Raw genomic sequence first — 27,920 nt, forward strand, 5'->3', positions numbered from 1 at the left:
TTCATCTGCTCTTTTCTTTTTCTTCGTAAGCTGAGAAGAAAGATTTTTCAAATCATCTTATGCTAGCAAAACCTGTCTTTAGAACGCTTAAGAGAGTCCAGGCTTTTTCTTCTTCATTCCGGCGGAGATAATGAAAAGGCTGGTATAGATTTCTCCTTCCAGCTGACTCGGGGTAGAGGTGTAGAGTAGCAGAGTTACCAAGCCAAGGGCCAGGCAAATGGAAAAGAACGCAGGAGCCCTGTCCACAGTCTACCCACCCTGCTGAGTAACTGGTTAGCTGGTGCCTGAATAGAATGACCTCACTCTTTCTGCTGTTGGTTGCAGGCTTTACTATAAAGCCTGTCCTCGGATTGAGTGGCCCTTTGACCAATCAGGGCCAACCAATGGCTCCCAAACTAGTCTATCACCTATGACCTGATAGCCTTAAGCAATTAGGCATATTCATATTCTATAAATAAATGATAACCCAATAGAAAAATGGGTAAGGGCAATAAACTGGGAGTTTTTGGAAGAAACCTGAGTATTTAACTTTACAAGTCATTAAGGAAATAAAAAGTAATACAAAAACCCTGACCCATCAGTTTGGCAAAGAGCAAACAAACCAAAAACCCTACCAAAATCAAAATCCAAAAATAAAACTGAAAAATCCTAGTTGTTGGTGAGCATATGAGGAAACAAAAACTCCCATTGTTCGTGAGAGAGTAACTTGGTACAATCTCTTCAAAGAACAATATAGCAGCAGCATCTAGTTAGATAAGAAAAGGCACACATACTGCAACCCAATAACTACAATACTAGATTTGTGCCTTAGAGATAGTTTGTGCTTCACAGATAAGATTATGTATAAAAAGACTATATTTCTTTTTAAAAGACTAGAAGGATGAATGCCAAATTCTTCATAATTGTTGTCACCTAGAGAAGGAAAAGTGATCATGATACTTCAACATATACATATCAGATGCACCCATGGCATATGGAAGTTTCTGGGCCAGAGATCCAATCTGAGCTGCAGCTGCATCCTACAACACAGCTGCAACGATGCCAGATCCTTAACCCGATGTGCCACAGCAGGAACTACTAACATGATACATGTTTTAATGCACAAGACCACAAAGATCAAAACTGAAGAAAATATGGAAACAATATTTATTATATTTTTCTCTGTAATTTATGTATTTAAATTTTTTTCAAAGGTAAAAAAAGAAAACAGGAAGTTCCTGTCGTGGCTCAGTGGTAACAAATCCAACTAGTGTCCATGGGGATGCAGGTTCGATCTCTGGCCTCGCTCAGTGGGTTAAGAATCTGGCGTTGCTGTGAGCTGTGGTATATGTCTCAGAGGCAGCTCCGATCCCACGTTGCTGTGGCTGTGATGTAGGCCAGCAGCTGTAGCTCTGATTTGACCCCAGCCTGGGAACTTCCATATACCACAGATGCAGCCCTAAAAAGCTTTTTTAAAAAAAAAAAGGTATCCATCCATACATTTGACTAGTACAGTCAGGATATTTTAGTCCTTCAGTCATTTTCTGATTTGCATCTTTCCAGTCCTGAAGCACATTGGCTTTCCTTTTAAGTACCAACAGCATTCACCACAACTGATTTACCTGCCTAAAGCATGCATACATGGGGGATTGTAGAAGAGGACTAAATCTTTTTTTTTTTTTCTCACAGCATTTTGTAGAGTTGGAAAATAGCCTCTGGGATCATCTAATAAAATCCTTTTATTTCAACGAGGAAATTGAGACCTTGAGAGTCTTGTTCAAATTCATCAGCTAATTAAACATAGAGTAGGGACCCAAATCTGTGACTCCTGGTGTTCCAATAACAAAAGTTTGAAATATGGGAAGTAACGAAGATCCTTTCTACAAAGCCTTCCCTCTGGACAAGCAGGTGCCCACTGCTGGTTTAGTGTTATGGAAATGGCCATTAGGCCAGCAATGCTTGGAAAGACTGGAAGGCAATGAGGGAAACCTCTGGGTGGTCAGCACAGTCTATGAAGCAGTGAAGCAGAGAGGTGAGGGGGATTATTAGAAGTTACAGGTGCCTGAGTATATCCTGGCTCTGTCTCTTCTGGATACTTCACCTTGGCTATTATGTAACCTTTCTGTGGACTGTAAATGTGAGCAGAGTAGAAGAACCTATTTCAGGGGCTATAAGGAGGGTTGAAAGAGTTAATAATGTCATAGGTGAGAATGGTGTCTGATATGTGTGTTCAACAAACGTTAGCTGTTATTACCACATCATTTGTAGAACAAACTCTTCAGGAAACTGGATATTCAATTAGGACTCTGCCATCTTTGCCCTTAAACCACACAACTATCTCTCAAAGCTGTCATTAGGATCTTCCTTTGTATTTGACTTGGAGAAGTCTCAGTTTTGTAGTTAAGAAAGCAGAATTCAAAAAGGTAAGATCATTTATTTGTCCAGAATGATGTCATAAAGGAATGGTAGTGATTCTATTTTCTATTTTACTCAACACTTATTCTTCCCTTTTGGTACACATGGGGCTATAGGCAGGGGACCCTGAGCAATGAAGTGACCATAGCAGGGGACTCATTCCTTATGGGGTCTTAATGTCCCATACCCAGGTTGTCATGGTGCTCTCCAGTCAGTCACCAGCAGCTTCTTGAGGTTTCTCCAGAAGGAAATGCCTCCCAAATTCCTACAGTCATTTTGACAGAAGTGCCTTGAACGTCAACATGAGATGACGACAGAGTTCTACTCACTGCCAAATCTGTATCTGTTAGACAGAGGAAGTTTCGAAGTCCTAAATCAGACTTTCTTTGCATCTGTTTATTGAAACTCCTGTTGTTGTATATTAATCCTGATGTGCTTTCAGACATCAGTCCATTCACTGGTGGAGAATTCATTCCCAGGGTCTGCAGCAGAGCCAACTATACCTGTTACCAGTGCCTCTTAACCAAATGATGTATTTCTTAAAAGATACATTTTTAAAAATTATTTTTTATTGTTATTTCCCCCAACACACTTCCCCCCCCCCCGCCACTGCACAGCATGGGGACCCAGTTATTTCTTAATTTTTTAAAATTTTTTTTGTCTTTTTAGGGCCGCACCCTTGGCATATGGAGGTTCCCAGCTCGGGGCCCGGCCTACGCCACAGCCACAGCAACTCAGGATCCAAGCCGAGTCTGAGACCTACACCACAGCTCATGGCAACACCAGATCCTTAACCCACTGAGCAAGGCTAGGGATTGAACCCTCATCCTCATGGGTATTAGTCGGGTTTGAGCCACGATGGGAACTCCAAAAGATGTGTTTGTATATATAATATTATAAAAGATTTAATAGTGGTTGAAAAAAAGTTTTACACATCTTACGGTAATCTTTCTCATCTATCTCAAAAAAGACCTTCTACTCTCTAAACTTGAGCTCAATTCCTTTGTCAAAGTTATGAGAGTGATTTCATTTGTAGTTTTACTTACTAATTTATTCCACAATTTGGGTGTTAATCTTACTGTCAGATGCACACAATCACTTTTGGACTCAATTTCTTCCAATGCAGGGGAGAATTTCGATACCAAATTCCCAGTTAATTGCCTCTTTTGCACACACCCACATCTTATTTTCATTTGTGCCTTGCCTAGCCCATCACAACCTATAATTGTCTAGCTAAATAATGCGTTTTTTTGTTGTTGTTGTTTTTTAAGATTCAATGCTTCTAGATACCAAAATGATTTAGATTTAAAGCTACAGAGGATAGTTTCTTGTTATGTGAAGTTACCCGAGATACTCTGAACCCCTTTCATGAGAGAGGGCTGAAGCTGACCGCAGGTTGTTCAGTGTGGAAGCACATGCCACGATGAGTCACTTTCAGCACGCAGCTTTGCAGAAGTGGTGTCCATGCTTCCATCCTATGGTTATTATTCCTTCCCTTTTTGCCATTGTTCTCTTGATCTGGAACGTCCATTTTCTTTTGATGCCCAGCTTTCTGCTACGTACTGGTTGCCACTCCATGAACCGTAGTTCTCAGGTTTAGTTTTTAAAGATTTCACCCGCCTGGGTTCTATCCCAGAACTGCTGGGAACAGAGCAGGGGTATTTGGGTTTTCAAAAACTCTTTAGGACATTCTGATGCTCAACCGGAATTGAGAACCATGGCCTTATTGGCAAATAAGGTTAGAAATCTTTGTTTAAAAATAATTGAAAGCCACCCAAACTGTCGTAACAAAAAAGAGAGAAATTCACCACAAGAAAGCAGGAGAACCTTACGGAGCCCAAGGGCATGAGATCTGTCTGGGCTTCTAAAGAGAGCCGAGCCTGGAACTAGAGCACTGACAAGGAGCCAGCCTGCAAGTCCCTGCTCCCCAGGTGCCTCCCTGTTTGCCTAGCCCCCTTCTGAAACTTGTGGACACAGACCTCTGCTTCTCTTTCTAGATATACTTCCTCCTTTGTCTCTTTCTCAGCTGGCCTCTTGCACTGCTAAGTAAGCCCACGTCCACACATGGTAGCCTCCTCAGTACTTAAGTTTACCTGTCCTCAGTTCAGCTGACCAGTTCCGCTGGCCGGCATCTCTCAATATAAATTCCTGGGAGAGCGGATGGGCTTAGCACGGGTGATGTCTGCCCTTTGCCAGTCTGATCACATGGTTCAAACATGGCTGCCAAGGGTCCAGCCCTGTGTGACTTCAGACTGAAGGCTGCTCAGATATCTCAAAGTGTTTCTCTGCACTTGCCTTATTTTCACTCTCCATCCTCCCCCAGGGTCAGTAGCAGATAAGCTTTATTTTTGATTTCAGCTTGATTGTCAATCTTTTCACATGTAAGGAAGCTGAGATGCAGCGACTTCCACAGGTCGGGGTGATTTAACATTGCAGATGCCACTAAGGCAAACACAGAGTATAATGTCCTCTGTTCCTGGTTCTCCCTCTTATAAATATGCATCAGTTTAAATGTTGAGAAAATTAGACCCTTGGGAAATCCGCTTCTCCCACGTAGTAATAGTTGAAAAGTAGTAGAGTAAGATAGCAATTGAATGGCATAGTCATTTTGTATAATATATATAATTTTAATCATCAAAATAAAGAATGTTTCAAGGCCTTGGGGTAGTTTATCATAGACAATGCTGAGATATGACCTTATAATAATCTTTTACAGAAAAGACTCCAGCTTTTTCTTTGTCTACATAAGAGTTAAAAAAAAAAAAAAAAAAGGAAATGCTTTTAGGAAGAATAGAACATAGTGCCTGGCAAAGGAATAGTATTCAGTAGTGTTTTACCAATAGTATTTACTTAGAAATATTTATTAGAAAAAGCTTCCAGGTAGTGTTGAAACATTGGAGTGAGTTACCAAGGAGAGTACATAAGCCTTCATTCTTTCCCCTTTTTATCATCTTACCACCATCTTATCTATATGGGATAGCCAGAGATGCCCATGATATCTGGCTGTCTAAGAAAACAGAATTTGGATGGGGAAATAAATGGAAGTGGGGGATAACTCTCCTACCTTTGGTGTTTAGGATCTCCACCTGCTCTCACTCACCCCACTTCATTTTTATAGAGTAAGAATAAAGAAGGAGGGCTCACCGGCTTTGTTTTATTGCTGAGTAAACAGAGGGGCAGCCATTCCTGCAATGAAAAAATTCTAATTTTGCTAATATTTCCACCTTCAGGGAAGGTGCAGAGTGACAGTTCCCACATATCATTGTCACTTAATCTTGTGGATATCACTGAGATGAACTCAGCAGATAGAATGTTAAGATAGACCACAATATGAATGACTGAATTAGAACTGAAAATGAATTTGGTCTCTTTAAAGGCTAACAAGAACCAAGGTGACTGTATTTCAGGAAATTGTAATGTGAAAAAAAATTCACAGTGGATCAAATAAATCATAGAAACTTGTATTAGTGAAGGTTGAGCTGTAAGTATGATATAATAGGAAAAATAAAAACTGAAAGTGATAGTTGATAATTGTTACTTATCAGAGTAGCCTCATCATTAGATGACATTGCGTCATTTCTAGACGAACTGGCAATTCCTGGAACATATCTCACTGCATGAAAGTAGTTAGGGTCTTTCTGTAAAGCTTTGCAGAAGTCTCAGCTTTAACGTCTTTGGCCGAAGCTACAATAAAAATAATCTGCAAGAGTGTTTCCGAGTAATTTGTAAGCTTATGATAAATACTGTGTTATCTGGGGCTCTTGGTTGTAAAAAGCAGATCCAGTGGAATCTATTGGTAACGTAATTGGGAAATCTAAGGGGGTGGATCTAATGATGTTATTGTTTCTACTGATATTTTGATCTCTCTGTTCTGCCTTTCTTCTGGAGGTTTTATGCTCAGCAGGTTTTGCCACATGATGATAAAGGGGCTCCCTTGGAACTTACCACTTAGGACCTCAAAAGGCATGAGGTCATTTTTCGTTCTGCTTTTATGTCAGTACCCCCCCCCCAAAAAATCCAATTGGCCCACTAGATCACTTGCCTACTCCTGTGGCAGAAAAGCAAGAGCCCTGAAGTTGGGCTGGACAGTTCTCTAAAGGAAGAAAGGTTTCTGTTACCAGAAATGGGAGAAGGGGTGTTGAGTAGGCAGAAAGAACAGATGCACACCCATACATTACACAATTGCATGCCAGGCACTTTCACATCCTTGGCAAAAAAAAAAAAAAAAAAAAAAAAAAAAAAAGCCTTCACTAATGAAAAAATACATGACACTTGAAATATTACAAGTAGTGAAAGAAAAAAAAAATTGAGAAGCTTTTTAGTATTCTCTCCAGTGTCCCAAGGTTACAACTAATTATTGCTTCCTCTTTCCTTCTAAATATTTGTCTCAGCACTCTGCTCTGTCACTTGGTTATCTTCCTTCTACAGATCTATCTTCCTGAAATAGGGTGTGAATATTTGAAGCAAGAATTTTGTCTTTGATCTCTTTATCTGCAGTGCCGAGCTCAGTGCCTGGGAAACAGAAGCCACTTGATGCTTACGGAATGGAATCGGATTCTATCATATGTAGTGCTTAAATTAGGAAAACAAGAATAATAATAATAAAGTTTGCTAGACTATAGCGCTGGGGAGAAGTTCCGATTCTTTGTGAAGGAAGGTTTTCCCTGAACCAGTTTTGGCACTCCCCTCTTCCTCATCATTCCACCCATCAGGTGGAGTGGCTCACCTGATAGGTGAGCCTCAGGTAAGGAAGGAACTTCTCACATCAGGTATGATCTTCTGCCAGCCACAGAGGCATGGGAGCCAGCGCCTAATCCAGTTTTGGGGGAAGGCCCCAGGTGCTAGCACCCAAACCATGTCTTTCACTGCTTCTCTTTCTTTTGCTGGGTTCAGAATTCAGGTGTGGGAAGAGTGTATAACTTAATGGTCCCTCAGGTCTCACAAAAGAATTTAGAAAGGTCCTACGTTTGTCTTTAGAGAATAGATTTAAAACACAACTATCTTGGCATTTTATATATTAATTATTTGTATCCCATCTTTTTCCAAAACAAATTTAAGGTGGCTTCATCTCTGACCTGGTAAGCTACTCCATGACATTCAAAAGCCACAAGAATTTTCCGAGACACCCTGAAGCCCAGCATCATTTGACATGGTTTCCTAGCCTAGATTTTAATCTGGAAGTCACTGATTCCTTTTGCTGCTGGTGTTCTTAGATTTAAAAAGATCCTGTTCCTCCTCCTCTATTCCCCCTGATGGTGAAAAGCTCTACCAGCTACACCATTACCAAACCAAAACCCGGGAATAACTCAGACTGCCTTTCCTCTCTGCCACCCCTTCCCAAACATCCACTCTGTCATCAAGATTTCCTCCTTGCTACCTTTCATATCCAGCCCTACATCCCGTGTCTAGGTTTACACCTTGGATTTTCACTCTCCTGGACCCATCCTCCTTTGCCCCTTTTCCAGACTGTGGCCAAAGTGTTCCTTCTAATGCAGCAGTGTGATTGTATTACTCCTGTGTTTGAAATTTCTCAGCATTTTTTTACTGCCTCTAGGATTTAGCCCAAGAGCATCCATCCAGGGACCTCAAGGCTCTGGCAGCTGCTGAGTTCTCCAGCCATGTCTCTGAATGGTTTCTCTCCCGGCCTCACTTCTCTATAACCCCTCCACTTCCAAAACACATACACTAGAGCCATTGTGAAGTACTCAGAGTACCTCGCATGGACTAGGCTTTCGCATTTGGGGGTTGCTTTGGCTGCTCTTCTGCCTATAATTTACCCCTTCCAGCCTCCCTCTGCCCCCAAACCAGCTCAACTTTCAAGCCTCAACCCAAGCGCCACTTCCCCTCTGAAGTCTTTTTGACAACTCACCCTCAGGAAAAATCCAGCACTCTCTTCCATGTGTCTTTTTCTATGTCTTGTACTCCTTAACACATTTTTTTTTTCATGAATTGTCTGCAACAGTCTGCTTCCAATAGACTAAGAAAGATCCTAGGGACTAAGTCCAAGTCATGACCCTTTTGTTGTCTGACACTGTAGCAATAGTCTGTAAATGTTTGTTGACTAAATGCATGTTCATGTGCATGAAAGAAAAGCAGTTCAGGAATTTTTATTAGCAGTATTTCTTTACTTCCTGAAACTTTGAGAATATAGAATTAGCTGCTCCCACAAAGTGGTTGGGGAGGCGGTCTGTATTGTAAAGATCTGGCTTTTAAGAAGCAGGCTTGTGAAAGGCAGCAGGCTCTGCCTACAGTAATTTCAGCTACTGATGTTAGCAGCCTTTGTTTCTTGTAGGGTTCAGAGGGCTGTTGGCCACTTTGGGTCTTTATCTTACAAACACCCACACACACGGAAAGACTGCATAGAAATCCAAGCAGAGACTATCTGTGTGAATTGAGAGAGGGTTTAAGGCTTTAGAGAATCTCATCTTTCTGGAGTAGTTTAACTATGCATCTCCCTGGAGTAGGATAGAAAAATGAATTGGTTCAAAATTCCATCCAGGCTCTGAAAAGCAAAAGGCCGAGAGAGAAGTTGAAAAGCAAATGCTGCTGGTAAAGTCAGCAAGGATTTACTAAGTGACCATTACATGGCTTGTGCTGTGGGAGGGCCCAGCCCAAAGTTAGTTAAAAAGAACATTCCTCAAAGAGTTTACAGTCCAAAATTAATAATGTCCCTAAAACGAATATAACTTCTGTGATAGGTTCTGATGAGAAATGGAGACTACTTTTATTTTTTAATTATATGAAAATATAAACTACTTTGCAAAGCACAGACTATTTTCTTACAGTTTACAATGGTTGAAAAGTGAAGAGTCCAAGGTATGTTCATGTTCTAAATCAGAGGTTGCAGGCTGGACCAGAGTCATACGATATTTTCAAATTCAAGAAATTTTTAATAAAAGTTAAGATTTATTATTTGTGGTTTCTTGGGAGAAACGTGTACAGAGACTTTCAACATTGGATAAGTGGATTCTTACAGAAACACAAAGAATATTTAGCTCACTTGTGAGTTTCTAGGCATAATGCATGGGTTTGTTTAAAAACAGCAGATACCACCCCCTAGCCCCCCGCAAAAGCAATTGAGGATTAATATTGCCTTTGTTTCATTGTTTCATAGTTTAGGTCTGGGATCCACAAACCTTTTCTGTAAAGGGCCAGATGATAAAAATTTGAAGCTTTTCATGGTAGATCACATGGTCTTTGGTACAGCTACTCAACGCTGCCATTGTCGTGTGAAAACAGCCATAGACAAGTTCATAGCCCATGAACAGATGGGCATGCCTGTGTTCTAATAAAACTTTATTTGTAAACACAGACATTTGAATTTCATATAATTTTCATGTTGCAAAATAGTGTTTTTCCTTTGTCCTTTCGCCAACAGTTTAAAGAAATGTAAAAATTATTCTTAGCTCATGAGCCATGCAAAAACAGGAGGCAGATCACATTTGGCCCACAGGCCAAATGGACATTTGGATGATTATCATTATAAAATTTTGGTCCCAGGCTTTTTAGCCCTGACTAACCCCAAAGAAACAAGCTAGGATGTTCTGTCCTCCGTGTAGTGCCAGGAATTCTCCTTTCCTCACTTTTTCATATTCAGAGGAAGCTGGGTTGATGTCCCACTTGAACATGCAAGAGCCAAGTTGCTCACTTTGCATTTCCCGAAGCCTCTAAGGCTAGTCTGAGTTTCCCATAGCTCAGGTGATGAGTGAGCCTTGTGTTTTCCACGAGGAACTCTATCCCTTAAGCATCTGTATCCCAGTCATACTTATGCATGGAAAAGGCTAAGTAAAATCTATTAATATCCTAGCTAGAACGAAAACTATAAAATTACACATATATGCAAGCTTGTGTATATTCTGCAGTTCAAAGTGTAGTCAGCAAAAAAAAGCCTGCATGCTATTGCACTGGGAGGAAATCGGTGTCTTTGAAATCAAATACCCTGCCATTGGCATATCCAGGCTTGAAACCCGGCTGCAGCTTTTAGCTTCCACCACATGTTTACATTGGAAATCTCTCTGTGCGCGTATAGAGTTTGTTCTCTTATGAAATCATGTCTCTAGGGAAGGATAATTTAAAGCCATTTCCGTTTGTTATGTCTGAGCTGAACTAGACTATTAGGGCTTGTTAACGCTGGATAAACTTGAGCCCTATAACTGCCTTCATCTGCAGATTATAGAATCTGTCCAACAAATTGCATTCTGATGTTTTCAGATGAAGGCTAAGCAAGCAAGGGCCTTTTAATTTATATTCTATCACCATGGTTGTCTGAGGAATCACGGTGTTGACTTTCATGCCTACTTGGTAGAGTATAGATGATATAAGTCTCGAATGGGCCAAATCCAGACATAATTGAGACACTAAACTACATCTGTATGCTGCTACAGCCGAGCACACAAGGCTGGCAGTCAGAAAGCTGCTGGCTAAGCATCTTTCTTCAGAGTATCTACCCCCACCCCAACCAATCTTAGCATAAATCAGTGTTAGGTCCCCTGAAATATCGTGTGTGGTCTGCATTTAGAAATTTCATTTGAAAATTATATCGTGGCAACCATGAGACAGATGGATAAAGTAAAACAAGTTTTCTTTAGGCTCACGTAAGTAAATAGAATTAAGTGAAGATAGACGGGTTCCCTGATTTAGTGAAGGGGAGGTGATGGTTGCCCTGGGGATTTCACCCCCTTCACCTCCATTCATCAAGCCTGTGGAACACACTGACTGTAATGCTTACATTCAAGTGTTTGGCTGATTATCATTCTCCATTTTAGAAAGTGGGATATGAGAAGATAGGAATTGCCTCTGTTTGACTTCTTTAAAAAAAAAAAAAACCTAGCAGAACTGCCATTATGGCCTCAATAAAGTCAATAGGATGGCTCTGGGCAGCAGGGTGACCAGGCAATAGGTGACCCCGAATCCTAGAAGAGGAATCATTCCTTCATGACTCCAACTGTATTAACAGGGTCTCCATTGAATTTAGTTCAGCAAAGTTGTGGAAGGCACTGTCCTAAGCCCGGAGGCCGGGGATGGGGTGGGGAAGGGGTACAGAGACAAGCAAGACATGGACCCTCTCAAAATGTAACTGTGTTTGGAAATCACCCTAATCAGGACCAGATTCAAAGAAGGCCGGGAAAGAAGGGGAGACACCAGAGAGTAATGCTCAAATTGGCTTTGGGTGAGAAATCAGGCTCTAGCCAGCGGGAGGGAAAATCTGCTGGACTAAAGGAACGGCATGAACAAAATTCCAGAAGTAGAAAAGTTGAGGAGGGGTTCAAGGAGTAAGCCCTCCCAGAGCTTCCTTCCTTCTCTCTTTCCTTTCTTTGATAATTATTTAATGAAAGCCTGGTAAACCAAACAGATATGGCCCCTGTCCCCACACAGCTTACAGTCTGGAGGAGACAGCCATGGATCAAGGAAGCCCAAAGTAAATGAGATTATAGCTGTGATCCTTACCTCCAAGGAGAGGGATGCGTTGGCTAAGAGAGAGCATTGCGGGAGAATTCAGCATACTTTCCAGGGCTTTGCAGAAGAGCTGTCCTGTTGCGTGAAAGGAGAGTAGCCATTGGTTGGAAGAGGGCATTGCATGATGTTGGAGTGCACTCAGCACATGCAAGAGACTGTGAGAGTGACGATATATGTGGCATTAGCTGTGGCCACCAGAGAGTCAGAGAGCAGAGTGGGGGTTTTGTCTTTGTTCTAAAAAAATAGGAGGAGTTCCCATCGTGGCTCAGTGATTAATGAACCCGACTAGTATCCATGAGGCTGCGGGTTTGATCCCTGGCCTCACTCAGTGGGTTAAGGATCCGGTGTTGCCTCCAGCTGTGGTATAGGTCACAGAATTGGCTTGGATCCTGCGTCACTGTGGCTGTGGTGTAGGCCGGCGGCTACAGCTCCAATTCAACCCCTAGCCTGGGAACCTCCACATACTTCGGGTGTGGCCCTAAAAAGACAAAGACTGGAAAAATAAATAAATATAACAAAGGGAAGCAATTGATTTGTTCCAAGCAACGAATGGGATGAGGTGATGAGGTGCGCTTTTGGGCAAGATCACCCTGAGAATGAATTAGCGGTGCAGAGAGGGGGCGGGGAGTCCTGCTGGGAGAGAGATGGCAGTTTTCCGGGGCAGGATGTGGGGGGATGCTGGTTGTTTGCACTGAGGTAATGGTGGCACGATGAAGAGAAGGGAGTGAATTCCAGGGCTGATGATGACCTTGGCCTTGGAGATGTTGAGTTTGAATGCCTGTGAGACACTGCGAAGATAGCCCAGGGAAAACTGTAAGAGTCTGAACCTCAGTGCAAAGGTCTGGGCTGGAGAGAAACACTGGAGGGTCATTTTCCTATAGGTGGTAATGAACCATGAGTGTGGGTAAATAAATGAAATTGAATGAATGAATTAATGAATGAGAATGGGAGAGGAGAGAGCACAGAGGAAGAAAAGGGCCTAAACAACTGTGTGGGGCTGTAGTTTTATAACCTCCGGTTGTCACGTGTGAGGATGCCGAGGTGAGTTTCTGGTCCCATGGCTAGCTCTCATGTGGACACATTGGGAGAGCTGACAAGAAGCCAGGAAGTGACAGGCACCCCCTTGCCCACCAGGAGACACTTTTCCTAACCCTTCCAGCTTACGAGTGGATGGGTGCTAAGAGCTCACAGAGAAGGTGTATTTGCTTGGACTGTCAAACACTGTTGCCCAGAGAAAGACCTAGCTTCCTAGGCTGATGCCATCAATGACTCTGGTTGAGTAGGGTCTTTTCTGAGACAGTATGTCCACTGGGACCTTGGGTTTCCGGGACAGGGTTCCCTGACTTCTGCCTTGGGCACACATCCAGGGACTCTTCCCTACTCTCCCCCCATCCCACTCGCCAGGCACTGAGAGGCAGGACTGCCCACCTTGTTGTCATCTGGAGGGGTTTGGGCTTCAGAGAAGAGCTCCAGGGGATTCTGGGACACCTACAACACAAGCCCCCTGGGGTTCTTCTAGGTCTGCACCTGAATCCATTCACCTGCTTTTAATCTTCCCTGAGGACCCCAAGGATTGGCTTGCCTGTGTCCCTTGATTTTAACCACAAACAGGTAGGACTCTGGCGGGGGGTCGGGGGGGGACCCAGACAGAGGGATATAATGGGGAAGGGGGGCATGGCAGAGTTTTTCCCCATGTTTAGCCTGTAGTCGTAAAACTTTTCCACATCCTTCTAGTTCCTGAAGCAAGCACACAGCTCTTTGGAAGTTTCAGAGGGTTTTTATGACTAGCGATGTCAGAAAGCAGGTTAAGAACAAAGCAACCCCCTCTGGGCCTCTTCCCTGGCCTCTCCTTGTTCTGCTTGGTTTTCCTTAGACACAGGTCCCACTTTCGGAGGTCAGTCCTGGTTTACGCCTGGTGTCTTGGCATGATTGCCAGGAGCCCCTCCTTCCCCTTCGAAAACATTGAGAAGAGAAATTATGGCCACTCTGTTCAACCCCCAGAGAAGATATAGCGATGTCTTGGCAGGGATGGTGGATTCACAAAGGATTGGAATCATCTTTATCTGCATTTTAGTGAGCCAGCAGAATAGCTTTCGTGGTGTTTTGTCCCAGCAGGTGGACTGGGCCTCTCAGTATGTAGGTGAAGGGGATGCGGGAGCGAAGCGGGAGACGCATGTGAAGTACTGAAACTGGGGTATGGGGCTGAGGGATGTGTCTGTCTTTTCTTCTGCCCCCCGCTTCCCTCCCTCTCTCCCTCCCTTCACAACCCAGTCTGCTCATGGGAGACTCTGACTGGCACTTGCACAAGATAAGATCAAAGGTCAGGGCTGAGCTTCCAAGTAGCTCTGGCGGTTAGCAGAGGGGATAATAATTTGGAGGCAGACATGGGACCAGGTTACAGTAGAACAGAGAGTGGGGTGTTGAGAGTGGAGTGTTGAGTGGACCACTGTTATCTGGTTGTTGCAGCAAAAGGAGAGAGAAGTACAGAATTGTCAACATCTCCCTTTAAAATTTTTCTGAAAAGTCACTTTGGGGAAATGGTTTCAGGAAGCCTTTTCCTGTGTCCATAGAGCTACGCTTCTCTTACCAGGTTTCTAGGCAGCTTAAGCCCCCCCAACTGGAGTAACCATGTGTACTTGGAGTTCCCATTATAGCTCAGTGGGTTACGAACCCGACTAGTATCCATGAGGACGGAGGTTCAATCCCTGGCCTCGCTCAGTGAGTTAAGGATCCAGCAGAGCCATGAGCTGTAGTGTAGGTCGAAGATTCTGCTCAGATCCCGTGTTGCCGTGCCTGTGGTGTAGGCCAGCAGCTGCAGCTCTGAATCGACCCCTGGCTGGGGAACTTCCACATGCAGCCCTAAAAAAGAAAAAAAAAAATCACGTGTACTCAATATAAGAACCACCTATGGTGTTAAACAAACAAACAAATGTGTGATCTTTTCTCAACACCATTTCCATGAAACAAACAAACAAAAATATTTAGAATTGTTGACTAGTGATAACGTTTTCTCAACAAAGAGATTGCTTATAAAAGTAATAATGTTGGAAAAAGGAGCCATGGTCACTATGGTTTTGGTCTCCATAGGTGTTGTGTCTATTATAAGAACTTTTGCATCTTTCAATAGTGTTTTAAACTAGAGAAATGAAATCTATTGCTTCTGGGCACTCAGATGCCCAGAAGCCGAAAACTTTATGCTGCCTGGTAAAGAAGATGAGTCGGGTTTGCCAGCTAGCCTCTGGAATCACTTATGATTTGAGGAAGAAAAGGAAAACTCAGTGATGGGTTCAGGACTGAATTTTGAATCTGGAGCCCCGTATCGAGCTCTGAGGTCTGGAATGCCTTGGTGTGAGCTGCTGTGTCTCAGTGGGACTCAGTTTCCTTTTCTGTCAATGGAGAAGATAATCCCAGTATTGTTCATATCTCAGACCTTTCACCATTTAGGAAAAATTCCAGTAAAGGGAGTGAGCTTTCTGATTGTGGCAGGGACCGTGATGTACCATGCAGAGGACTTGGGCTCATCATTGGAGGGATGCAGGCAGTGGCCCAATGGTCCCTGCTCAGAATGGTGCTCCTGCTTTGTTGAGACAAGTGTAGATATGTTTTTACTTCCCATGTCTTATTTTGTCTATTTCTGGCCACACAACTTTTTTTGGGGGGGGGATTAACTCTTTGGATTGCATAAAGATAACATGCATATAAATTTTATTGTGTGGTAGTTTACCTCCAATATCCTCCAAGTCAGTTGAGCATTCTCAATAAAGAACAACACTATTAGTTAGAGTGGCTACATGCGTACAATATTCCATAAAATAGCTGTGCCATAACCCATGTATGCATTTTCTGATTGTTGGTAATTTAAGTTTTTACTGTTTTTTTTTTTTTTTTCTATCATAAAAAAGCATTGTGGAGCTCCCTGGTGGCTCAGTGGGTTAAGATCCAGCACTGTCACTGCCGTGGCTCAGGTCACTGCTGCAGCACAGATTTGATCCCTAGCTTGGGAACTTCTGCATGCTGTAGGCACAGCAAAAAGAAAAAAAAAAAAAAAGCCTTGTAATTAACATCCTTTTCCATACAATTACCAAACCTGTCTAATTATCTCCTTAAGATACATTCTTGAAGTGATATGGATGGATTATGTGCACGTTTCTGTTTTTATATGAATTGCCAAGCTACCTGTGAGGAAGGTATCAATTTGCATGCCTACACTGGGGGTTGTAGGTTTTTTGTTTTGTTTTGTTTTTCAGTCTTTGTGAATCTCATGTGAAAATGATATCTTGCTGTTGATTATATTTGCTCTACTTTGATTGAGCATCTTTTGTGTGTTTATTGCCTGTTTGTATTTTTCCTATTGTGACTGGCTTGTTTAGTCCAGTCTGGAAACTCTTGTACGGTTATGGTCTGGTTGGTCCATGGAATGCAGGATGTGGGCTATAAATTATTCCTCAGTTAGATTGCGTGATATGAAAGCCTATAGTAAAGAAAATTGTTAAAACCATTAGAAAAATATTTTAAGAGTATTCTATTTTATGATTAACTATGCAGTGGCGTTTAAGTGTCCTTAACAAAAGAAGAAATTCACCAGTGCTAATTGGCGACGCCAGTCCTAGAGAAGTTGGGTCAGGGCTGTGCCCCTCTGCAGTGGCTCAGGCGAGTAATGATGGAATTCTTGGAAACGTCTCCAAATTCACCCCACCCTGCAGCCAAGCGTACCCCCACCTGCTCGCTGATGCCATGGGCTGCGCCAAGGTTTATGATGCATCTGAAGTTTTACTGCATCCTTCCTCCTGCTCACGAAAAAACACGGTGGGGGCGGGGGAGGAGAGGAAAACAGAACCCACCAAGAGAAACAGGCAGACCTGTCCGAGAGAAAGGGAACTGGCTACTCTGTGGGGGCAGCGGGAGAGTGAGCTACAAAAGACATAAAGCACACCTCGCTCTAATCCCTTCCATCCGCCCTGAGCCCCCAGAAAGCTCATAAAGTCTCCCTTTCTGGGTGATTGGATTCCTTTCGCTCATGGGCAGGCAGAGTGTTTTTGTTGTTTGCAGAGAAGGTAGGGCGGGGGAAGGGGGTGGTTGCAGAAAAAGGAGAATGGCCATAGAGGGAGGAGAATGACCGACCGTCCCCCCTTAGCCTTGCTTCAAGGTGGTGAGCAGTAAACAAAAACAGCTGCTGCCCGAAGACACATGGGGACTGGGCAGCCAGGCCAGTCGCTGCCCCATAAGCAGGACTCAGCAATGCCTGCGGGAAGCCAGGCCTATCTGCGGGTTTTTTTTTTTTTTTTTTTTTTTTTTCACCTTTCGAGGGCTCCTCTTGGCCAACTCAAAGAAATCATTTTGAATGCTGCTGGCAAAAATGTTGCTGAAAGTGGTGTGTGGTGGGTGGTGTGTTTTTTCTCTCTCTAAAAAGAGTAGTTGTTCTCTGCCAGTAGTTAGAAGCTGGAACTGTCTGTTCTTTTTGTTTGAAGTAGAGACTTGGATGCCAGTCCTTTCAGAGTCTAGAAGGAGAAAGAAAGGAAAAAAAAAAAAAAAAAATCCTCGGGTTTGCCTTTGGCCTGGGTAGTCTTTGCTTGTTTGCTTTTGACCTTCTTCCATGTTCGTAGGCTTGCAGGGGAGCCCTGGTCAGCCCGGGCTAGGCTGCTGGGTGTCCCAACAATAAACCCTCAATTCAAAAGAAAAATTCTTTGGCATTTAAAAGAGGCTCCTCAAATATGTCTAGGCTTGCTCGTTTTCCAACTCCAGGTGAAGGCGGAAGAGAAAAAGCACTTAGTTATCCTGTGGCCCAACCCCTCTTCTCTGCCTTCTCTTTGCTCCTTCAGGCCTTCTCTTCTCTCCCCCCCCCCAACACACTTCCCCTCAGAGCTGCCCTGTAGGCTACTCCGCCTCTACAGGTGCCACTCCCTCTCCTGGAATGCTTTCTCCCCACCCTTCCCCGGGGAAGACCCCCCCTCGGCTTACCAGGCTGAGCCTCCCTTCCATTAGCGGACAGCCTTGAAAGCAGGGCTCAGCCTTAGGTGTCTAGCGCAATGCCTGCGGAAGCAGTGGCAGCAGTATGGACGGATTAGCAGCAGTAGTGGTACCAGTAATACCTGCTCTTTCTTGGGCAGGTGCCTCGGCTCTGATCCTCCCACTAACCCTACATCATAGGTGGCATCATCTTCATTTCAAAACAATTTTTTATTAAAGTATAGTTGATTTACAATGTTGTGTTAATTTCTGCTGTACAGCAAAGTAACCCAGTCATTCATACACACACACACACACACACACACACACACACACATATCTATACACACATAGACATTCTTTTTCTCATATTATCTTCCATCAGGTTCTGTCACAAGAGATTGGATACAGTTCCCTGTGCTATGCAGGAGGATCATCTTTGTTTTCTAGATGAGGACATTGAAGCTCAGAAATTAAGAAACTCAGCCAGGGTCACCTAGTTAACAAATGGCCGAACCCAAGTTGGAATCCAGATCTTAACTCATTTCCATCCTATTTCAGATCCTCTCCTTAGATGCTCAACCAATATCTTTTAAGTGAACACAGGCTGCCAAGAAATCGTTTTCCAAGCTAGGGAAATCTTTCCAGGAATTTCAAGAGCCACAGCTTCTACACTTGGTCCCTTACACTTGGTTCCCTTGACCTTTAGCTTCACCTAAAATCATCTTGTCTCCTGGTTTTCTCCCCGCTAAGAATCATATCCTCTCTTCATGGTCTAGCTTTGGGGGGTAAGAGTGGAGCAAAGGGGTTGTGTCCTGGTCCTTGTCTTTCCTTGACCTTGTCTTTATTCCCCTGAAGTCTTGATTGTCACTTAAAGGAAATTAGGCTAAATTAAATGAAGATCAAAATCATATTGTATGGTTCAAACTAATACAGTGCCTCTATCAGCAGCCTTAAAAGATACCTACAAACTTCTCTCATGGAATCATTGTAAAAATTACATACATATAATACCACTAGTGCCTAGCACACAGTTGAGTTCTCCGAAAATGTAAAGATTAGCTCTTGTCATTGTTTTTATTGATCCTTGAGTGGGGTACTAAAATTCCTAAAGGAGAGTGAGATAAGGGCAATGCATTAATGCATACTGATAGTTATTACAGCCACTACTATTGATCACTATGTGTCAAGCACTTTTTAAAGGATTTTTCATATGTGAATGCATTTAACTCTCACAACCTGATGACATAGGTACAATCGCTGGCTCTTTTTACAGGTAAGGAGACGGCAATGACAGATTAAATTGGGGCACTCAGGTTTGCGTCCTGGTTCTAGAACCTATACTCTTTCAAATCATCATTACTCTGCCCAAAAGTGAGCACCAGGCCTAAAAGAAACATCATAGAAAGGTGATATGTTTAATTCCTTCTCATTCCTTTCTCGACTGTGTGTTTTCAGGGCGGTGAGTAAGAGGCAGTACCTCTGGTGTTTGTGCACAGTCCCAGGAGGAGGGCGGGTAACCCAGAGTCATCTGTGTTCCTGGTAAACAACTCAAAATGGGCAGAACCTTGTGCACCAAACCTGACCTCTGCGAACCAGTGTTTCCCAGTTGCCAGCTTGGCACAAAACCGCGCATTACCAGAGTTGAGGCCATTTTTGTGAAGAAAGATTTTTTTTTATTAGCACAAAATTGTTTTTCATATTTACTCTTGTAACTCTTGAGACTGCAAGACACCACATCTCCCTGTTTCTAGAGGCCAAAACAAATGCCATGAATGAGGACAATTTTTGCAGCTCTTTTTCAGAAACTTGGTCCTGTGCAGAGAGCAGAATGAACTTAGGTGAATAAACAGTCAAAAGCAAGGCATACACCTCAACGCTACATATTTGCATAGGAAAGCACTAAAGGAATTTCATCCATACACTATACATTTGGTGTGTTGATAATATGTTATTCTTTCTGCTTATCTGTGGTTTCTGAATTTTCGTCAGTGTTAGAGTCAGAATGTGGTAAGGGTGCAGGTGGGGACTCAGGACGCTTCCTGGCTGCTGTGTGCTGGCTCCTCTCACCTGTGCCCGCTCCTGCAGGGCTGCCTCACTGGGCTCATCACCTAGGCCTTAGCATCACTCTGTGGTTCCAGCGGTGGGCCAGGGCAGAGGGCCAGGGCTGGTGTCATTGCCCAGTGTTAAAAAAGATGCTCTATCACGGTGTCTCCACCAGGACTCCAGGAGGAGCCGGAAACAGGCTGCGTGCGTGCGTGCATGCATGTGTGTGTGTGGTGTGTGGTGTGGTGTGTGTGTTGAAAGGAGAGGCGCCAATTTAGTAAGACTCAGAGCCCTCCCTTCACTGGTGAGCGGCCATGTGCCCAGGTACAAGATGGAAATCACAGAGCCCCCTAAATAAAAGGTAAAATCCATGATGTGTTAGCATCTTGGAGAGAGTGCTGTGCTCCAGGGAGACCCTCTTCTGACCCGGGCTGCCCTCCCTTTTTCTGCACAGGCTCTGAATGGGGGCCCCAAGGTAGTGGGCTCTTTCTCGGATGCCCGCGGGGTATGGCCGAGTAACTGTCCCTTTGGCATGTGCTTGGCCTTCAGGTCGCCATCAGGCTCCTCCTAACACGTTCTCGTCCGTCCTCTGCCATCCTCTCTCCTCGCAGGGCTGCACTTGTGTCCCTGTCCCCCGCCCTCCTCCCCCGGCTCCCAGCCACCCCCTCACCCCATGCCCGCTTCTCCCCTCCCACTCCCCTCCTGGGCCCCAGAAGAGCCCTCTCTTGACTCAAGACACCCATTAAACAGAGTGAGACACTAACAATCGGCGGGCACTTTGTGAAGAGGGCCAATTAGAAGGCGGATTGACCAGAGCGAGCCGCGGGACGTCCAGAAAGACGCTTGGCTTCTGGGGAGTGGGAGCCTAATCCCGTTACTGGCCGGCGGGAGACTCCGGGGGCCGCGAGCCTCATCCCTGCTGGGCCTGGAGGCATGTCATTGGACGCCGGCCGGGCCTGGAGGGCTCCGCTGGGCAGCAGCATCCCCCCACCCCCGTCCGCCCCCAGCCCCCCTCGCGTTTCTTTTCTTTCGCAGTGACACACACTGCAGTGCCTCTGAGGTCATTTGTTTCCCACAGCCTCACAGGGCGCTGTGGCAACCAGGGGGACAATGATCTCTCACAGGAATGATGGGAGGCCTTGTTTTGCCTTAAATAAGCCCCTTCAAGGGAGCAGTAAGGTCTGTTGTGTGTGCAGTTTTTTTTTTTTTTTTTCCTTTTTTCAGAAAATCCTCTTGCCCATAGTTCCAGTGTGAAGTACTCAGGCAACTTCAATCGAAGACGTGAAGAATCGTGTGTGTGTGTGTGTGTGTGTGTGTGTTTAATTTTATTTTTATTGCTGTTTTGAGCCTAGGATCAGGTTTTCCCTTCTGCCAGTTTTCCCACTCATGCTCCCGAGACCCCAGCGTTCTTTGGAGAGTTTTAGGCAGGAAGTGGCAGGTGTTGGGGCAGAGACGCCCATAGCTCCGCGCTGGCATTCTCACTGCCCTTGACTGGCCAGGCTGCCCTGGGATGAGTGCCTCAGAGCTGTGGTACTCTGGCACTTGGCTCAGGCTCTCCTGGGCCTGCAGGAAGTGCTTGGGCCTGGAGATGGAGGGCTGGAATTCACAGCAGAGTGAGCGTGAGCTGGGAGAAAAGGAACTTTGAGGGCCCCTCCGACCATCAGCTTTAATGGCACTGCTTGTATGTGGAAAGAAAAGGGCCTGTATGTGAAATAGGGAAAAAAGAGAAGTCAGATTCTGTGCCGGCTTTAGCTGTTTAATGAGGAACGATGTGAGGTTATTTCTATCCACACTCTGATAGCACCGCTGGAAAGCAAGGAGCCATCGTATTTGTCTTATGATCCCAGTGTTTTCGGTCTTAAGACCTATGAGTTGGCTAATCTTTCGAGCTTGCATGTGCATGCATTATTATTTGTAAAGGCTTTTTATTTGGTGAATTATGGTGCATCATATAATCTAGATATTTCATCTGGAGAAATTGAGGCTAGGCAGATTCAAGTCTTTCCCCAAACCACACGATGAATTAATTTCAAAGTTTAAGATGAAAACCCAGCTCCTTTAGTTTCCAGATCATTAACTAATCAGTGTGGTCTACAAATTCTTTCTCCTTGTTCAAAAAAAAAGAAAAGAAAAGAAGAGAAAACAAACAGAAAAGGCAATCAAGACCTTCTCTCTCATCTAGGCCATATGTACTATCAGAAACTGTCTGGCTGTCTAAATTATATTTTAAAACTATCTTCCTTTACTTTGTATAAGTCATACTCCCAACTGTTTACAAAATGTTATCACCTCTTTGACATATCAGACTCCAAAACTGTTGGCTTTATGACTGGCCACTAGAAGAATATAATATTTTCCCCTTACCTTTTCATTTCCTGACTTTTTTCCAGTGATAATTTTAATACATTTGTGAAATACTCGGGCAGGAAGGAGAGTTTTCCAGATGTTCCTGTTGATTGCTCTGTTGCGACCACAGAACAATTCAAAGACTGGTATCGCTTTTTTTGTAAATTGAAGAAACATTTTTTTTTTTGATAACTAGATATCCTTGAGCATAATAAACACTTCTAAGATTAACTCTTAACAACCCCAGTGTCATTTTAATTGTTCAGAAATTCTGAAGTGGGAGTCCTGGAAGTTCTGATAAATGGATTGACATATTGTCTTATTTCTCTGGACCATCTGTTAAATGCTTATTCTCAACTGTTCATTAGCTTCAAATAACAAACAGACCACAGTCAATTCCCAAAAGATACCCAGTGTCTCTCTCTTACAGTAAGAGGACATTGGCCAGACCATCTTTTCTCTGGCCATAATGGAAGTGTTCCAGTCTTAACTAAAGCTAGACCAACTCATGTTTAGTATTCTTATTAAGGAAACAGCAAAAATAAATATGTCACTAACATAAGGTCTATAGCAGATGATGAATGGCAAAAGAACACCCCTGATCTACTGTCCTTGACAAGCTACCTTCTGAGATGTTTGACTCTAAGGAAGTGTAGCTTGTCCCTGGTTTGCCTGGACTCAAGCAGCATTCCCTCCGGTTCTTCCGAACATCTCCCCAGAGGCTCTTTGCCTCCTGTCAAATCGCACTGTGTCTTCCAGATGCACAGGAGATGAGTTTAAGTCCAAAATGGTTAGGGTTAGGGTCCAAAATGTTGAGTAGCTAGAAACTGGCCATGGCGGCTTTGGGAGCTGGTAAATAAATAACAGGCTTGTTGTCCCACACCCTGGTTTAATGCTCTCAAGAGGTTCTTATGTTGCTCACATTAGTGGGCATGTAAATGAAACCCCTGTTGGCCTTGGCAGATATTGGCCTCTTCTGTGACCTTGTTTGACTGAAACAAAAAGTCATTGGTGGAACAAAATTTCAGAGCTCTGAACTTGGTTGAAAGAAAAGGGCAATTCTCTGAATTGGGTAATTGGATCACCCTCGCAAGTGCCCTAGGGCTTATATCAAACATATAAGAAGGGGATTAATAACTGGAGTGTATAAATGAGCTTCAGGCAGCTTCCAACGGTAACGTTTCACTCTCAGGGGCTTTAGGACATAAAAACAGATTTTTTTTTTTCCAGGGCATTTTGAAGTGCCCCTTATAAAATGTGGGCAGGTACTGCAGACTACTGTGGAATCCTTGTAATTGTGCATGGTTCAGTCTCACCAGCAGGTGACCTGAAAGCCTCTACAAAATAGCCACTTAATAAAACTGTCCATGGGCTATGTTTATTGGAACTAAGAGATGATAAGTATATTATGTCAAATTTGCTTGAGTTTCATTTCCTTGGTTGGCATTTTATTATCTAGACTAAATTAGATATATCCATAGAATGGAAAGTTCCACCATCTTCCTATTTTTTTAGTTGAGTCAGTGAAAAAATTCCAAGACTTAACCACAGACCCATATGCTTGTGAATCGTAAGGAAGCTATTGGAGAAGCTGAAAACATTGAAAAAATTAATGTGTTGATTTATTCGTTAATATGCATACTCAATATTTATTTCATGCCTACTATTACCAGACTTCAGAATATAAAGAACATGAAGTAGAGCAAGACCCATGGACAGATATTTGAAATACAGGTCCATAAAGATCGAGGGAACAGGTGAGAAGGGAGCCATTGCTTCTTAGGAATGGGGGGTTTCAGAGAGGGCTAAAGGTGACCAGAGGTGAGTCCAGGAGGCAGAAGAATGGAGAAGAGTATTCTAGGTAGAGGGTTCAGCACTGAAAAAGGTTATGCACAAACACCACGTTAGTGAGTGATCTGGCCCAGAGCAGCGATGGAAGCCAAGGTCATCGTTCTTTTCTTGGAGAAGCATCAAGAGGGGTCCTTTTAGATGCTGAGGAAGTTGGATTATTAGTGATGGAGGCAAACTTTTGTGGCCACAACTTGGGTAGAAAGGGGGAAAAAAGTAAAAACTTTTGAAAATATATTGTTTTGGAAATATTTCTTTAAGGGTATGAACATTCTGTCTGAGCCCTCTGGCACTCACAACAGAAGAACTCGTGGGGGAACATTCTAGAATTGATTATTATCTTCATAGCTATAGATCTGTCTGGATGCCAAAAAGAATTTGCAGAATACTACTATTTATTTTTTGCTAATCCAATTTAAAAGTACCCCCTCTCCCCGCCCACTGAGGAAATACTACCAAAGCTGGGTTGAGTTACTTCTAAGAACTAGAATGCCAGAACGCTAATCAGAAAAGGGAACTAACTTTAATCATGACCCAAGTATTTATTTTCATTTCTCTCCTATAATTTGAATAGAAACCTATGACATAAGTGTTTTATCTATATAGTCACAAATGAGAAAACGGTTAAATAAATTCCTTAGAATCCCACAGCTGTTACATGGCAAAGCCCATGTCCTCATTATCCGATCTCCTGCCCTTCATAGCTAAATCTTTAGGCTTAGGTCCATCCACAGAAATAAAAGCAAAGTACTTGAATTCTCTCATATTTGTTTTGGTTTTGTCAAAGACCATGTTTTTCTTCCTATAGAATTGTTTGAGTCTTCTTTTTCTCCCCTCCCCCCCCGCCGCAATACCTGGGTTTTTCTAGCCAAAGGTAGCAAATAGGCTCCACCTGCCATTCATTTCCAAAGGACCAATCATCCAAAGGCCAATTGGACTGCTGTGTTATAACTACATAGTAGCAGCTCTCCCAGGCTCTATAGCGGGGGAGTGGTATATGGCCTGCATATGTGTTATCAGGGCTACTGCATTAGCGTCTTTACATTACTCCTAAGATGGTAAATGTGATGAATCTCTAAAGTCCTAACATAAGAAAATCACACCTCCTTCCCAAAGTAGGAAACTGCTTCTACATAAAGAAATGAAAAATCACAGTAAATTTGTAAGGAAGACTTGCAATCTAAGAATTAAATGAGAAGGTCTGTAAAGGCTAGATGAAATAGATTACAAACGTCTGAAGAGTGGCTGCAAAATCAAGTTGGGATATTCATTTTCAGGGTAGCTGCTAGAATCTGTTTATTGTTTTCTATTTTTAGGGTTATTGTATGTTTCCCCTCCATGCACAGTGAGATGGCAACCACAGAAAGCACTGGTCTCCTGAGTCCCTCAGCTGTACAGCTGAGCCGGTACCCAGCTTTCCTCCCCATACCCGCCCTGGCTTGTCCTGAGGAGGCTGGTGATTCACCCTCTTGGGAGAAGAGACATGGTTCCATATTGATATCACCCATTGGGCTCATTGCTTCAATTCCCAGATTGTTCATGTGTTTGTTGACTTTTCATCTAAAAATAAAAGTCACTTAGCCCAGTGCCAGTGGGTTTGGCTATTTGTAAAATTTAGAAACCCATTTAGGAAACCACCATGAGGATTTTCTTGGCGGTGTATCAGATTTGGCATGTTGTACTTCAGCACACCAGCTCTTGCACAGATTGAATCCATCGAGTTGAGTTATAGAGAACCTCCCTAAGAAAAGCAGAACACTCAAGAAGTAGTTTTGGTAATCCACAAAGCATTGCTCTGCCCTTAAGTTTCTATCCGTGTCCTACCATTCTTCCTTCTTGGGAGAAAATATGAAATTGAAGTTCTACCCTTCTCAAGGGAAAAAGTGCTAGCTACTTGGAATTTTGGTGCAACTCAGTCATTGATTTTCCTCTTCCCTAAGCATCTCCTGTTCTTTAAATGGGTGCCACATCCTTTATTTTCCTCCCAAGTCATAATACATTATTTCTGGCTGCTAGAATCCATGCTAGAGCCCATTGCATTTAAGTAATGGATGGAATAATCATAGTGACTAGCTCAGTACAAATTGAAGAATTGGAGACTGCAGCCTCGTCATCCCTCTGGGTCACACAGAAGTCACTTAGGACAAAAAGTGCTGGATACAACGTATATTTTTAAAAATGATCTTTCTTCTACTTTGTGCTGCAAAAACAAACTTTGAGGGGATGGTTCTCCCACAGGATATGGAAATGGCCTTGGACCATGTCCAGGGTTAGTGACCACAGCTGCTGTTTCCTGCAAGGGGCATCCCACATCCAGAAAGGGAAAAAGACAAAGTTAAATATATAGCAGGAGGGTAATGACTGGACCTATTAGCAAGAATGAAAGGATCTGCCTGTTACACAATCTGTTTGCAATAATACACAGCCATTGGCAGGACTTACAGTTTATGTTTAGAAGACATATTTAAAACTCTTTACCAGAGGGCAACGGATCCAGTAATAACCTTAGCATCAACAACATTGTCTACTTATGGCACCTAATAATTTTAAAGTTCCTTAGGGTAGGTTTCTGGTTTTATATTCACAACAACCTAATGAAGCTGGTTAATTGGATAGAGGGGTAAGCATGGGCTAGGGTATGTAACATAAGGTAAGGAGTCTGGATTTTATTCTAAACATGATGTAGAGTTTTAAGCCAGGGCCACCCCGTGACATGACTTACATTTTGGAAAGATTGTTCGACTTGCTCTATGGAATATAGACTATAAGAGGGCCAGAGTAGAAGTTAGAAGACCAGTCAGGAAACTTGATACTAATCCAGGCGAGAAATACTGTAGCTTGGACTGGGTAGTGGAGGTAAAAATGGTTAGATTCCAGATAAAAGTTGATGGAACTGCTTACAAGACTTGTAAATAGATTGGAAATAAAGTGTTAGGTGTTTATTTTTTTTGTTTTTTGTTTGTTTGTTTGTTTGTTTTTTGTCTTTCAAGGCCACACTCACGGCATATGGAGGTTCTCAGGCTAGGAGTGGAATCAGAGCTGTAGCTGCCGTCCTACACCACAGCCACACCAGATCCGAGCCACATTTGTGACCTACACCACAGCTCATAGCAATGCCAGATCCTTAAACCACTGAGCAAGGCCAAGGATTGAACCCGCATCCTCATGGATACTAGTTGGGGTTGTTAACTGCTGAGCCATGAAGGGAACTCAGAGATGCTTTTTTTCAAGTAGCAGAATGCTGTTATTTTTTTTTTCCTGTGGAGTTCTGTGAGGTTTTTTAGGCCAAAAAAATCTAAGAATGCTGAGGAAAAGAGCAGATTAGGGTGGAGGGGAACAGGGTATGGGTTTCCGTCCTGGAAAAGTTGAGTTTGAAAAGTCTGTTAAACATACAAGTGGAGGTATCCAGTAGGCAGCTGAATATGTGAGACTGGAGCTCAAGGGAATGGGCTGAACTGGAGATGGGAAGAGGCCTAAGGGCTGATCTCAGAGGTACAGCAACATTTGGATGTAGAGAAGAGGAGAAATCCATAAAGGAGACTGGAAGGGAAGGGGTGTTCAGGTAGGAAGAATCCAGAAGTGTATGATTTTTCTGGAAGCCAAGTGAAAGGAGTATTTCAAGATGGGAGGAGCTAGACCCAGTGCTACTGAAAGTTGAAGTAAGACAACAACTGAGAATTAACCCTTGGATTTGGATGCAGTCAATGACGATCTTGGTAAGAGTGGCGTCAGTGGAATGTTGGGGGCATAAGCCCGACTAGAATGGATTAAAGAGGGAATCAGGTAAGGAAGTAAAAACAACACAGACAGCTTTTTTAATGGTGTTTTGCTATGAATAGAAACAAGGAAATGGAGTGGTAGCTGGCGAAGTCAAGGGTGTTTTT

The 27,920-nt window shown here is 43.3% G+C and overlaps 1 protein-coding gene across 10 annotated transcripts in view; it reads left to right on the forward strand.

Annotated features, from left to right (window-relative positions):
• The window catches only part of RAD51B (RAD51 paralog B), a 708,971-nt gene that overhangs the window by 463,066 nt on the left and 217,985 nt on the right, over positions 1-27,920 (forward strand). Inside the window, exon 10 of one of the 10 annotated variants that reach the window (XM_021099938.1) lies at positions 25,353-27,049. The exons of the other annotated variants lie outside the window; for them this stretch is intronic. Coding sequence (XP_020955597.1) covers positions 25,353-25,417 — 65 coding nt within the window. The 3' untranslated portion in view covers positions 25,418-27,049. Of the gene's footprint in view, positions 1-25,352; positions 27,050-27,920 lie in introns of those variants that run through there. 10 annotated transcript variants of the gene reach the window in all.

This window comes from Sus scrofa, chromosome 7, assembly GCF_000003025.6.
Source record: "Sus scrofa isolate TJ Tabasco breed Duroc chromosome 7, Sscrofa11.1, whole genome shotgun sequence".
In the NCBI taxonomy this organism is placed as follows: Eukaryota; Metazoa; Chordata; class Mammalia; order Artiodactyla; family Suidae; genus Sus; species Sus scrofa.